Genomic DNA, 14,543 nt, shown 5'->3' with positions numbered 1-14,543 from the left:
GTGGGGCCCGGTGGCAGGTTGGGTTTAAACCACGGTACTATCTATTGTGTATAAAAATAATAAGAAAAGACTAGGTACAAAAAAAAAAAAAGGTGAAAGATTATGTGCTAGCCACATGAAAAGGTTATCTAGCTCCTTGTGCAATCTGCAGATGAGAAAGTACAGAAGAAAACTACAAATCTTCAAGAAGTTTTGAAGAAATTTTCCCCTACGACATTGGGTAGTAATACATGTAATGACTGGAGACTTTTCCTGTAGACATAGGATAGCACTGACGGTACAACACAAAACTGAAAGAAGTTTCCGTCTGGTAGGCTTAATGTGATTCTTGTCCTATCTGTTAAAATATGAACAAATGAACCAATACTAAAAACGTTGAAGATTAATCTTAGAGGAGAAAGGGTTTACAGCTTTACCTAGCACAGCAATTTTAATGGAAACTACTTGTTCTTTACAATCATACCAAAGACTGTACAGCTACAAATATGAACTCGTCATGAATGCCTTTAGATCAAAATTGCCCTTTCAAACAAGGGTCAGCAGAGACAGAAAAACAATTTTAAATACTATAAGACAGAGCTTAACTAGTTTAAGGTAAGAATTACATAATACATTTGTTCTTTAAGTCTAGACACAGAAAACCACGTAACAGCAGTAAAACCTTAATGAAAGGTCATTTCTATTCTGTTTTGCAATGAGCAGACATGCTCATTCACTTCATTTTCAGCATACACAAAGATTATGAAAATAGAAATATTAGCAACTATAGAGGAGTTTCCTCAATGCTTATCAACATTGTTTGAGTGCTACACAGTATTAAAGTTTATGGAATGCAAGATGAAGGCGTGTTTTGTTTTGTTCAGAGACAGAACAGAAGTAGTGGAACATGTGGATATTTCACACACTTAGTGTCCCATACTGATTTTAATCAGCTTGGAAATTTTTCATCGCATCAGTGCACTCCCAGTATCATACACAATTCACAGTAAATTGTAGCTCCAGTTACAAATACTTACCTTAGTCCATCTTAGACCACTATGAATCTCAGTTAAAAGATGACAAAATGAAAGATAAGATTACCACAGAGAAAATTTATTCAAATAATTTCATTACTGTAGAAGGTTCTTTCATGCATAAATGAAACAAACATACTAGCAATTTTGCATGATCATGTAATTACTGTACAAACACATTTGTTAAGCTTCTACGGAAAATACATACCTAACAGAAATTGCAGTTCATTTTGCAGCAAAGATTGATCACATTTCTTACCTGTGGCTGGGTTGATACTGGCAGCAATATGGAAGTGACAAAGGGCATTTGCATGAGGAGCAATGTTCCTGTGAACTTCATGGGGATCTTGTTGATGCAGAGCATATCCAGTATGTGCTACAACAGCACTTGACCTCCTCCTTCCTCGTCGGAAGTGCCTCAGGTTTAACTGCATGAAGAATAAGGTGTCATTTTAATTCCTTTCAAAAAGAAAAAGCAGATTTCATCTGTAAGAGGTTTTCTAGAAACTAGTGAATTGTATTTCTCAGTTTAAAAGCTACTTTAAAGAATTAGTGGAGTTTCTTGCAAAATTACACTGTTCGGGTGGTGTCTGCAGCAGAAAGATAGCAATGCCTTCAGATTTATTTATGAGGGTCCATAAAACACCTTCACATAAGTAACTACTTCATATTCCAGTGTGCAGACAACGTTCATAGAGTTTTTACACTTAAACAGAAAATACTATTGTATTTCATAAACATATACCATGCTTATTGAGGACTCTGAACAAAGCAGCGAATTTGAGTAGCCCCATTTCAGAGACTGAAAAATTGGATTTGGACTTTGGACCTAACTAGATCAGCACTTCATAAGGGCCCAATGAGTTTTAAGGTCTTCCTCTTTTATGCAAATGCATTTTTCCAAGGCAAAAAGTAATATTTGATTTTTAAGACTGACTTAGTTCAAGCCCATTGTGCTGTAGGCACATACAGGTACACGAAGATACGCAACTTGTACTAAGGACAGTTTACCCCCCATGGTATTCCTTTTGACTTGCTTTGCAAGTGCTTTGCATCTTAACACAGCATGCCCATGTAAACAGTGTTTCCTCAATTCTCATATAATTGTGGTTTCTGATCTCTAATATTGCCTCTTATTTTCAACAGAAACACAGAACTGTCTCCAACTTTTCTCTCCCATCTTTTGACTATTTTCTTTGCTGTGTTGTGCCTTTCATATTTTTCACGTATGCCGTATGCACTAAGAAAGCACTATAAGCATACTAAACACGTCACTCCATTAAGATGAAAGCACAATGCCCACATAAGCTCTACACAACTTTGTAGGAGACCACTACTGCTTCACCTTCTTCCTGATTCTCACTGGTTAGAAAATATTATCTGGCAAGGATCATTTGCCTTAAAGTTTACAAGCAATTTGCTCTACTTGAGGACTACTGCAGAAAGGCTGTTTTTATTCCCTCCATATGATCACTGTTTTTCCAGTTGCAGAAGCCAGAGAACATCTCACAACTTCAGAGGTAACAAGTGAGCCCCTACCATACGTTTTAAGGCAGCATCGCTCCTGAGTTTCACATAACCTATATACAGTATGTGCTCCATACTGTTCCTAGCCCTTTGAACTAGATACAGTAAAGCATTTTTCTTCAGTCATCAGACCAAAATAGGCAGCTGGGACTTTAGAACAGTGTCTCTTCTAATGTGAGAAGTTCAGTAGGAGAGCTGTCAGCTTAGATTTCCCAAGGAAGATTTCAAAGAAACTCACCCTATTATAGCATTTTTATCCACATCTCTGGTATAAAGGATTTCAGTTTGTGACACATATCTGAGTTTATAATTATAAACCTCAAATTACATGTTTGTACAAGTGTTTATTGTCACTGTTCAATTTCAGTTCTTACCTCTAAAGCACTTTGCACTTTTTCTTTGCTTGAAATATTTCTCTTGAAGTTATTTGTGAAGTTCACAGCTTCACTCCAATTGCTGTATCCTCCACCATACAACAAACTGTCATTGGGTAATAAAGTCTCTGCCCAGAGACGACAAACATTATCCTTACAGCAAGTCAGGAGTACATTGCAGACAGCACCACTAAAGAAAGAAAATTTAAGGTATGAAAAAGCTGCTTACTATTACATAGCATCAAAATAAACCAACAGTTACAAACAGTTTTTGGAATTGCACCAAGTAACTTAAACATACTAATGAAAGAAAAACTTATCAATATATTCTTAAGAAAACAAATGATGTATCAAAGGCTTTCCTATCTTTTCAAGTATCTGACTATAAATTACCTCAAACTTCATCACATAACAGTGCAACAGCAAATTGTGGATTTCAATTTAAAGAATAATTCATACTTGTAATAGCAAAATTTATGTTTTTCCTTTTAAAGCTCTTCACATAAAAAGCTAATAATATTCTAGATACCTGTTCTTAATTCCGGATCTTACCGCTATCTACCACGTACAATATTACATATACAAAGGACAGAAACCAAGTAATATCAGGGATACAAAAGCCAATTGAAAGCTAGAATTTTTTCTTAATTACTATTTTTCCAAATGCAACTTCTGTTACATATTTGGCCAAAAAATCCAATTACCCTAAACACTGGAAAAAGCTATGCAGATCATGAGGTTTCCAGTTCACGTAATTTTACACTTGAGCTTTATCTAAGGCTCAAAAGATATATGGATCATCTGACCAGACTGTCAGCACAAAACTCCCTTAGGAATCACGGAGCAGATGGATTTTCAGAAGTGATTTAAGAACTATAGTAATGGCTTTATGAAGAATCTTCTGCTTAAAGGGTGGCATAAAGGACAGCATAAACTTGTTCCATGTAAAGGTACGTAAATTTGGTTACTATTTGGAATAATATAGCCAAAAAATGGTTGCAGGGCACAGAAATGCTAACGCGATTTCAGTTTGAGACTGCAAGTACCGGTGGAAATTAGGGACAGGTAATTTTGAATCAGAATATACACCCCAAAAAGCTCAAACCCAAGATATCAGTTCCAAATTATTATTTCACTTGAATTTCCAGATACTGTTTCTGACAGAGGTCTAGTTTTGTACCAGGTGGAGAAAGAAATTACAATACATGAAAATACTTGAATGTTTGTGGAAGAGGACTTATTTTGATTTGCTCTGACTCCATTAAGATGGAAAGGAACAAGCTGGGATTAAATGACTGATCATTTCAGACAGTGCAATCAATATGATGGAAAGAGACAATTTTCCAAGATCTGATTTCATATTTAGTTCAATGCCGAAGTCAGTCTGTGAGACTCCCTTCCTAACTTTCTAGTTCTTTTCCAGGTAAGAGGATGCTTACTTCTCAAGAACACACACAGACAGTATAAAATTAATAACTGAAGTAAACCATACAATTTGTGTGACTGTTGACTGTACAGCTGGGAACACTGTATAGTTCAGGGGTTTCTCTGGGCAACTTATGAACTTCATGTTTTTAGAACTACTGACCGTGGCATGAATTTACTGGTCTTCCTCCATGAAAATGCATTTACTGACCGAGGGTGAGCCAAATAAACAAATGAAAAATCAATTTCTTTTGCTTGGTTTTCAGGATTGGCACCAGGTGGTGTTATGGCTGATCGCCAGCTCTCTATGTTGTACCATACTTTCACAAGACAGTCATCCTATGGAAAGGAAAAAAGAAAAGACAGTAAATAAAACTACCTCACATAAGAGTATGACACACTTCAAGTACTTCTGGGTTTGTCTCTTGAGGTTTCATTTGCCTTTAAAATACTTTTGTGATCAGAGTAACACAGAGAAACAAATTCAGTACAATTTACAGAAACAAGTTCAGTAAATACAACTTTAAGACTTGATCTTAAAGAAAACACAGTAGCAGAGTTTCCGTTTAACTTGCTTGCCATTACTAACAGGATTTAATTTTGGTCCTCCTGATTAGTTGCCAATTTTTAACAACAAAAATTCAAGCTGCATTAGCTTGAAATGGTATTCAAATGTTAATACAAGTAATTGTACCTTGGCAGAAAAGAGCCAAAACCCCCCAGCACAAATTTAAGTGCTAGATAAACACACAAAGGTCATAGATGCCATGTCAAAAATGAAGCTCAGCACTGCTCGATCTGCTTTTGTCAGATATACACAAAAATTGATTATGCCTTCAAGGACTAAATAAATTAATCTGAATCTAGATTCATGTTGTTGATCAGCTATTAAATATGAATGACATTGAAATACTGTATCAACCGATGACCCTACTGGGAGGAGGGGGAGTTTGTTTTGCTCACCAGCATTGTCCCTCACAAAAAACTAAATGAAGAAACAAGACACAGAAATAAAGATGTGTTTGCAGATTCTCCAGGCAGGTAACCGACTTAAGCATTTATGGTAAAAAAAATATGGTTATTAATTTTCCTGCTTATTAATTTTTCTTACTTATTCAGTAATTTTGCTTTGAGTGAGTTTATAATGTAAGAAAACACAACAGGACATAAGACATTCTAGTCAAAAATTCTGCAAGAGTATTACCCCTACAGAAGTTATTTGCAGATTAATTAATTTTTCAATAATTTTATCAAATTATAACATTGGAATCCATTAAAACTTGACTTACAAAATAAGTACTAACTCCTACCCATCAAAAAAAATGTATATATGTATATAATTATATATATAATGTATATTGCTGACAATGATAGAACACTTTTTTTTTAACAAAATATGTACTCAGACAATTTTTGTAACTAATAGTTATCTGAAACATGGTTGGAATGGCTCTTTCAGTCAGCAAATGGCTAAAGGCACCACAGAACATATAGCAACCAATGTAACATCCAAATAAGCAAAAAAAGAATGGGGCATTAGGACTTGCCTCTTTGTAATTATACAGAATATAATTTATCATCAAGGAAGTCTAGTACTCTACTTCGTATGTTAGAAGCTAGTCAGTTGGAATATAGTTTCGCTAGAAAAAGAAATCTAGGTTATTTTACAGATTTATTACATCTTTATCTCTTCTTTAAAGATAGCAAATGCCTTAAAAGTTACTCTTCCAAGCAAGCATGATGACCTGAAATGGCAAGTTTAAAGCAAAAAACAAACACAACTAATCAAGATATGCATTACTCACCTGTTCCTGATGCACATAAGTGAATCATGAAAATATGCACAACAACTACCTTTCAAAACCAAGGTTCATCTGCAGACTGAACCATCCTTGAATCTTTGTTTTTCAAGCATGTATTAAGGCACATTATCATCCAAACAGCAAAGTTCCACACTCTATTACTAAATTAAATACTGTTGTAACCATTCTTTACATGTACACACTCATTTTTCATTCATGCTTCCAGGATAGACCAGACCAGACTGCAAAACTGTCTTTCATTCTTCAGTCTGAAACTCATTCTGTCAGGTTACTACTGCTCAGGATTCTGTGACACTTAAACCAGGTTTTCACTAACCTCAGCAATTGCATTGCCCCAATTAATCTTACACACTAGCATTTTGTTTCCTTTGTAATAACTGTGCAGCCTTTGCCAGGTTCTGTAGTTGGCAGCACAAACTCAATGCCTACCTGCATCTGCTAACCTGTGCAAAACTGCTTATACTGTTTTCAGTTACTTTTTTTAAAACAATAACCTGAAGCCAGTATGTTTGTTCCACAATCTACTTCAGTAATTCCGTGGACATTCTTATTCTAACTCTTTGACCAATGTCAGTGTGACTCTCCCCTCAAATAAAGACAATAGTATTATGTGCAGAATAATCTCAAATTCCTTAACAAGTGATATAAATTCTTGCATGTACTTGTCACGTTTGTTCACTTATCCTCCACACAATCTTGATTTTTTTTTTCTGCTTTGACTTGTTAGGACATTATTCTCTTACAAACCTCAACAAGTTTTGGAGCATAAATAAAAGATTAGTTTGTTAGTTTCAGGAAGAGTAAAGACAAGACTGACTTTTTGCGTTAATTTTTTTTGCTTATTTTGCCAAGGGGTTTTGCTTTTGCTGTTAAACTGCCCAGTGCCACACACAGAACTAACCTGTGACACTGGCCCCAAACACTGACATTAATGATGTGTGAACATGCCTATAGAGGGGAGGGTGAATTCTCTTCTATGTACACAAATAGGCGCACAAACACGTTTGCACAAAAACATACGAGAGCGCTCTTTTTTACTAATGGTGTCACAGTAATAGTGAAATCCTGAATGTATTTCCTCACTAAAAGGATATCCAGCACCAATCTCATCCACAGATCTCCCCCCATTCCCCAACTCTTTTTTTTCTGATGTCTTATAATTTGGTACCAATTAAAAATGGGTATTTTAAAATAGTAAGCAGTGAATATGTGGTGTGTTGCCTGTATACTTCAAACTGCTTTTCTCCCAAATTCCCGTTCACCAAAACTTAAAGATGCATAGACAGATACACCAAAAAATAGAAAAAAAGAATTTCTAATTAAATAGGTGCCTTTTTTTTTAAATGTGTTTTTGTTTGTTTGTTTTAATAGCTTATCAGAATTGGTACAATACTATTGGGAAAAAAAAAAGCTTACCTTTCCAGCAGTAGCAAAAAACTCCCCATCTGGTGAGAATTTCATTAAACAAACTTGAGAAGCAGTTCTATGAAAAAAAGACAGAAAGAAAAAATTTTTAAGAACTTTTTTAGAATTCTAAACAGTTTTTTTCTCCTTGAATTTAGGAAAGTCATTTGATTATTAAATACAAGTGTATATTGTGTTTTGTGACAAAACTTGTGACAAGTTTTAACAAAGTCCAAAAGGACTAGAAGGTAAACTCATGTGCAACACATTGTTGTGGTCACACAAGAAAACCAGAAAACCTGAGGGTGATACAGTATCCAATATTCAAAAATATCATAAATGAAAAACAGTTAACAAATTAAACTGTTCTACTTCCATTTTGCAATCATTTCGATTTCAAACTGATGTCTGTTGTCCCATATTATCTTCCAACTTAACTGAAAGACAGCTCCATTTCTTATACTTCCTACAACTCCAGAAAACAAAAAGGTGTAAAAAGAATAATGAAGTTAAGAAGTATGTGAAAGTAGTTTTTACACGAATGGTCACAGTAATACAAGATGCCACACTAAAATATTCTAACCCTAATTATGTGGTTCATTTCTGTAGTGTTTTACTTTAATTGGAAATACTAATACATGAGCTCCTTTTACAGGTTTTGAAGAACTGAGTTGTTGCCTAAGTCACAGGCTTGTAAATGGCAACAAGAACATACGGGAATTGAATTGTGGAGCACAGATACAGTGTACATTTTCATCTATAATTTATTAGATATATATAACAAGTTGTTGAGTCCTAATTTTCAGGAAGGACTAAGTTCGCCAAGAGGTCAACAAAAGCATGATGCATTTATTGTGTGCAGTAACAACAGCAAGGCAATTACAAGAGCCACGTATCAAAGAAATCCACTCGGGTTTAAGCAAAATTCTCCTACTGGGGCAAATACAAAGACATTTGGGAATGTTTCCTTCAGACACTAAAAATTATTCTGGCAAAGAGTAATAACACAAAATCACCCCTTAAGAAAAACCTATTCTAAATCTAACTGCAGTAAAAATGCCAGAAAACATACAGGCATAAAAGGTGAACAGAGAAAGCAAGTTATGTTGACCCTTCCAAGGACCTACTAGTTCAAAGAAGAAAACACTTAGTTCTGTCTTGAACAAAAAGTTTTAAAGAGGAAAACAGGTAGAGAGCTAAGATGACTTCTGTAAGTCTTTATACCTGACAAAAATGCAAAACATATTATAGAAGAGACAGAGGAAAAGCACTACCTGTATGATCTTGACTACTGGTACCACAACCCCAGATTCTAAAGCCATACCCCGCGCCATTCCACCTGCAGGCTGACTTCTCCCCTCGTTAGGATGAGAGATGAGCAATCAAAGGTGTCACAATAAACAGAGTAAATCTTCAACCTCTTATATTTAGAAAGTTCATTGTATGCAAAGAGAAATTTTTCAGTCATTTGGATGATCTTGGGATTTTAAACACATCCTTGATAAAAGTTCAACTACAGAGAAAAAGAAACAACTGAAGGATTAAAAAGATGTTCTGGTTCATCCAGAGAACTGCCCAAGCAATGCTAAAAGCTTCAGGAAGCATAACCTCAGGTGAGCCTGTCCAGCCAGCCACTTTGGGAAACTTATTTAGGAGACTGCCAAGTGAACAGTGCTTCCAAGCAAATAGCGCACCAAAGATACTAGAAAAGTCTTCCTACAGCAGGAAGGACCGTCATTTAAACTATCTCATAAACTGAAGCACTAAACTAAAACTGTTCTACCAATACACAGACACAAATATTAAAATCAACATGAATACAAGAAGAGCATTCAGAGACACAGTAAACCAGAATATATCAACCTTCGCATGACTGTTCCAAATATCCAGAACACAGAAACAGTAAAAGGTGTGTGAAAGGAGGGAGATGTTACACAGAACACAGAAGAAAGTTTATTTTCATCAGTCCTGCAAGTACAATAATTTTCAATTGTGCACCTTTCACCTTACTTCTTGTACAAGGAACAGTGTCTACTGGGATAGTTTCAATAGTAGCCCCCCCGTGGATATATTGAGATTGTGTGAACAATTTCCCTTGCATTTCCGTGAGTCTTGCTTTAGCATATTTGGGTGTGAACAGTTAGTTAAAATGGCTGTGGGAGCTGAAGTTAGAACAAAGGTGGCTTTTCGCCAAATGCCAAGGAGGAGTTTTGGCAGGTGAACAAGTTTTCTCATCTCCTATGACCACCTGTTGTGATCCAATTAGCAGTGGACAACAAAGTATGTTTTCCTTATGTATCCAATGTAGTGTGAACAAGAACTGAGTGTCATAAGCAGTATATAAGGTGTCTTTCTTCTAATAAAGCAGACATTTTGCTGACCATATTGGCCTGTGAGCATCTGTCTATACCCCTCCATCATTACCCCCCTCAATATTTTACTGGTGTTCAGTATAACTGAAGAACTGCCTAAGAACATGAACTACCCCAAAACCAATTACAACTGATCTTGTAAGAAGAAAGAAACATCACATAGTCAAGGCAGACACAATTCAAGTTTATCACACATCAATAACATTTATCAAATAACAGCATGCAATACAATTTCACTGAACTACATTAGATATTTTATCTGAAAGGTATGAATAAGCAAGGAAACAGGAACTACTTGTTTTTAAATGCATTTCTTACTTGCATTGCCAGATACATCTCCACTCTCCAAGTCCAGTATCTGTTCTTTCTGTACTGTCATTGTCAGAAGGGTTTTCCAAAGGAACATTGGACCAAAGTTGAAGACAATTGGAACCAGTCAACAGGCGAGTACCTAAAACAAATATTTATAATAATCTAACTCCAAAAAAAGTAGGAAGATACAGACTTCTTTAAAGAGAAAGAGGAAAAAAAAGTTTTGCAAAGCTGAAACTGTAAAACAAAACATGGCAGATATACCTTTTCTAGATTTTTTTGGTAGATTTGAGCATCTACAGTTCAAATTGTGAAAGTTAACCAAATCTTAGCAATTCCCTAAAAGAAACACCCACTGTAGACACTCCTCTTTTTCAACAACCACTACCATTTAATCCATGGTTATAAACATTAGAAACTTCTGAGACAAGAACAACCAAGTCAGACCATATAGATGCACTTAGTATTTTGGTTCTCCCGTAATAAGTGACAAAGGGTAGGTTTCACTCCACTTGGTGTATCTCCATCATGCTAGGACAAAACAAAAATCTTTTCCTTGTCCCTTAAAGAATGGTAAAACTTATATAAGAAATTAGTATCAAACAGATAGATGTTTCTTTTATTCTATTCGTACCTGTGGGATCCCATGTTAGATTATGTACTGTGGCTTCCAGTGTGATCTGAGCACTCTTCTGCCATTGATAATGTAGCACCTGAAATTTTAAGCATTCACAAACATGAGCATGAAAACACTTCCTTCTGTTAATAATAGAAATAAAACATCTTCACTGCATTCTCCAACTTTTATGAAGGATGTTTAAAATACGTTACTGCTTATATAATAAAAATCCATTCATTCTGTCTTTGAAACAAAATAGTTTTTCACTAATATGACCATACATATAAAAGTTTCTAACTTCCTACTTTAAAAATATAGATTGAGAAAACTTCCATACATAAAATAACCATTAGTAGGGAAGTGCAATTTTATTTTGGAACAAAGAAAATATATATAAAAAATGAAATGTATTAAATGCACCTGGTGTTTGATATCCATGCCATTGTTGAATTAGATGGTTTCAATAAGCTTAGGATAACATACAGGATTGTTCTTCCCTCCCCCCTCTCCCTCTTTTTTAATATACAACAGGACAGTCAATTATCTTTAGTTTTTAGTTCACTCACTGGAACAAATTGAGAATTAAATTCACAAAACATTTATGTGGTCTGTTTCCATAGCAGACTGTAAAGATTTTATGCCTTGAATTACAGAAGAAACTGAATACATTACTCAAAATAATATTAAGAGCCAATACGTTTTTCTCTTAATTCTCAAAGACAGACTTCTTTAAAGTAATCATCCTCTACCCCAAAAATATCACATCAAATAGATGTGAAAGTTAAAATATGACTGCTCAATCTCTCGAAGTTTGGCAGAAAATAGAAAGAAGTATCTGCTAATAAGGATCTAAACAAAACATTTCTGAAGCTAGTTGTTTTTTTGTTGGGTTTGGGTTTTTTTTAAGAATCTGTACATTCTGGTAAATGTAAGACGGACACAGTCTTAAAATAACCTGGAACAAAATACTGCAGAGGCTAACTGAAAGAATGAAGTAACAGAATATTTCTTCAATTATACACATTTGAAAGCAAATCATGGATGGTGAGTGCTTCCTCTCCTGCCTACAGTTACTATACTAACTTTGAAGTTTCAAGCTAAGTGTACTGTTTACCAGTCTAGAAAAACATTCAGGATGGATTCAATGGTTCCAATGCCCAAAAATGAGAGCAGTACTTCTAAAATGTTCGTATGAGCTTAGGAATTCACATTTTACCATTATTTTATTCCACTGCTTTTCAGTGATGTAAATTATGATATATGTTTATATATTCAATGCCAGCTACTTAATTAATATATAATATACCACAAACTTACAACTACGCCAAGAATCACGTGACTGAGTTTGTTAGTACAAAGAAGGCAATCCACTAGATGGCCATATAAACAATTTGTTAATACAAATGGAGAGACCAAATCCATGAAAAGGGAGAGAGAAGCTCTTCGAGCAACTGCAAGTCAAAGTTCTCATATAATCAAACTGACTTTAATTAGAATCTAATGCTTCTGACTATATGAGTATTACTCTTCATGTAAGAAGCGTGGCTAAATAACTTGCTCTAAATCGTATGATTATTTAGAAACTAAGATTCTGGATGTTAATCACTGAATTATGCTGAATAAATACTGTTCTTATTCAGCATTCTAGCACTGAAATATAAGCATTCAGTCAGATATTCTAAAAAAGCCATAGATTTTTGAAACTATTATAGTTTCAAAATATTTGAAATATTTGAAATTATATACCCCTAAAATAAACACAATACATGAACAGTAATATCTCTGCAGGCAATGAAAGTTCATCAGCCTAAGTCAAAAGACTTAGTTTATTTTCTATAAACTATTATAGATTTGGCCAAAAGCATGTAGTTTAATAAGCAAAAGTTAAAGTAACAATGGTAAAACACATGAAAAAGGAATTCCTATAGTAATGGCTACACTATTTGCAGAACAGGGCTGTGTATGTCTTTTTGGGTTCTGGAATATTTCAGTTATGAGCTGCAGGGCTACATAAATAAGTACTACAAAGCAATATAGTAAAACCTTCTTTCTTAAAACTATTTCAAATAACAGGCCTCTGTCCTTATCCCACCACTTTCACTTCCCAAGAACCACCTTATGTCTCAATTTTATTCCAGCATTAAAAGAAGACATGGAAAAAATCTTCAACTTTAAAGCAAACCAGAAAAATGATATGGGCTTTATAACTGCTCAAACGAATCAAGGAGTGATGCAATACTTACATTATGATGACCGCTGTTCTGCTTCAAGAGGCTGACTGGCTCAAAGATACAAATCACCTTTCCGTAAGAAGCTGCAATCTAAAGCAGTTTATATTTATATGTACATAAACACACACAGAAGAAACAAGCTATTGAACAAGAATAAAATGCAAATGGTTCATTTTACTTTTAACCCTCCTTGTAGACAAATTTGAAGTTCATATCCATATTTCATTTTGATAACAGAAAAAGGATATCTGGTTAAAATCATGAACTGGTGTAAATAATAAAAATATAATCCTTACTCATTAATTGTGATGAACTACTGAGACTATAGGTGGACATGAGATTTTCTTTAAAAAAAACCCCAGATTATTAGCAATATTATTTCCATATTAAATTACATAAAGACTCAAAAGAGTCTGCAGAGTTCACCTTCTCAAACACAGAACCAGTATTGGTTCACAGTGCTTTTGTGCACTTCCCTAGCATTAGAACATGCTGCCTCATAAAAAGTTAATTCAGAAGACCCAAACTACACAAGCAAAACACCCAGTGCAGAGAACTGCAAACAGAACTACTACTAAAGGCTAACATAAAATATTTCCAAAAAAGTTGCAATATGGTCAGCTTTAATTGGTAGTTCAAAGACTTATTTCATCAGTGGTTACCAGCCACCTCAAACTTGCATTAGGACAAAATTAAGAGTATTCAATCACAAGATACCTATACAAAAGCAAGCCTAAAAGACTTGTTAGGAAGAGCCTAAACAAGCCAAATGTATGCTAAAGACCTCAGGTAGAGAGCCTGAGTGAGCTGTCACAAGGAAATGTTACCTAGAACTACCTGAAATACAGATTTACAAAAATTAAGGAGTTTGCATACATCATGCATAATGGACATCCTGCATTCTGAAGTGGTGCTTGCTGCTAAAAGAACATCTACAGTTATGATATGCTGTAACAGTTAATTACCTATTTCTGTAAAATTCGGACTTAGAAAATATTCATAGTTTTTTTTTTAAAACAATAAACAGTCATATATCAACCACAAAAGCTTCCAAAAAAAAGTAATAAACTTTCATACTCATCGTTATTTACAGATCCTTTAAATACAGATTAAATTACCTAGGTAGCCTCATCTCCTTGGATGGTAAGATTGATGGAGAGATAGACAACAGGTTAGCAAAGGCATACAGTGCCTTCGGAAAGCTTCATACAAGAGTTTGGCGAAATAAACACTTGAAGAAAAGCACAAAGATCAGTGTTTACAGAGCCATAGTGCTGTCTACTCTCTTATATGGATCTGAATCATGGGGGATCTACCGCCACCACCTGCGTCTCCTAGAACGCTTCCATCAACACTGTCTCCGTACAATCCTAAACATCCACTGGTCAGATTATGTGACCAATACATCTGTTCTAGAACAAGCAGCAGTCACAAGTATTGAGG

General features: G+C 34.9%; 1 protein-coding gene across 5 annotated transcripts in view; it reads right to left on the bottom strand.

Moving 5' to 3' along the window:
- DMXL1 (Dmx like 1) overlaps nucleotides 1-14,543 on the bottom strand; it is a 78,084-nt gene that overhangs the window by 50,385 nt on the left and 13,156 nt on the right. For 4 of the 5 annotated variants that reach the window (XM_017807288.1, XM_017807290.1, XM_017807289.1 and 1 more), the window contains exons 3-9: nucleotides 13,113-13,190; nucleotides 10,885-10,963; nucleotides 10,257-10,389; nucleotides 7,579-7,645; nucleotides 4,503-4,678; nucleotides 2,915-3,104; nucleotides 1,273-1,441 (exon numbers count right to left, since the gene is read on the bottom strand). In XM_017807288.1, coding sequence (XP_017662777.1) covers nucleotides 1,273-1,441; nucleotides 2,915-3,104; nucleotides 4,503-4,678; nucleotides 7,579-7,645; nucleotides 10,257-10,389; nucleotides 10,885-10,963; nucleotides 13,113-13,190 — 892 coding nt within the window. The remainder of the gene's footprint in view (nucleotides 1-1,272; nucleotides 1,442-2,914; nucleotides 3,105-4,502; nucleotides 4,679-7,578; nucleotides 7,646-10,256; nucleotides 10,390-10,884; nucleotides 10,964-13,112; nucleotides 13,191-14,543) is intronic. The other variant, XM_017807291.1, reaches the window with a different exon arrangement.

Source organism: Lepidothrix coronata, unplaced genomic scaffold (assembly GCF_001604755.1).
Source record: "Lepidothrix coronata isolate B3197 unplaced genomic scaffold, Lepidothrix_coronata-1.0 Scaffold18, whole genome shotgun sequence".
NCBI classification, from domain to species: domain Eukaryota; kingdom Metazoa; phylum Chordata; class Aves; order Passeriformes; family Pipridae; genus Lepidothrix; species Lepidothrix coronata.
Note: the sequence above shows the minus strand (reverse complement) of the source record. Positions and strands in the feature narration are given on the sequence as shown.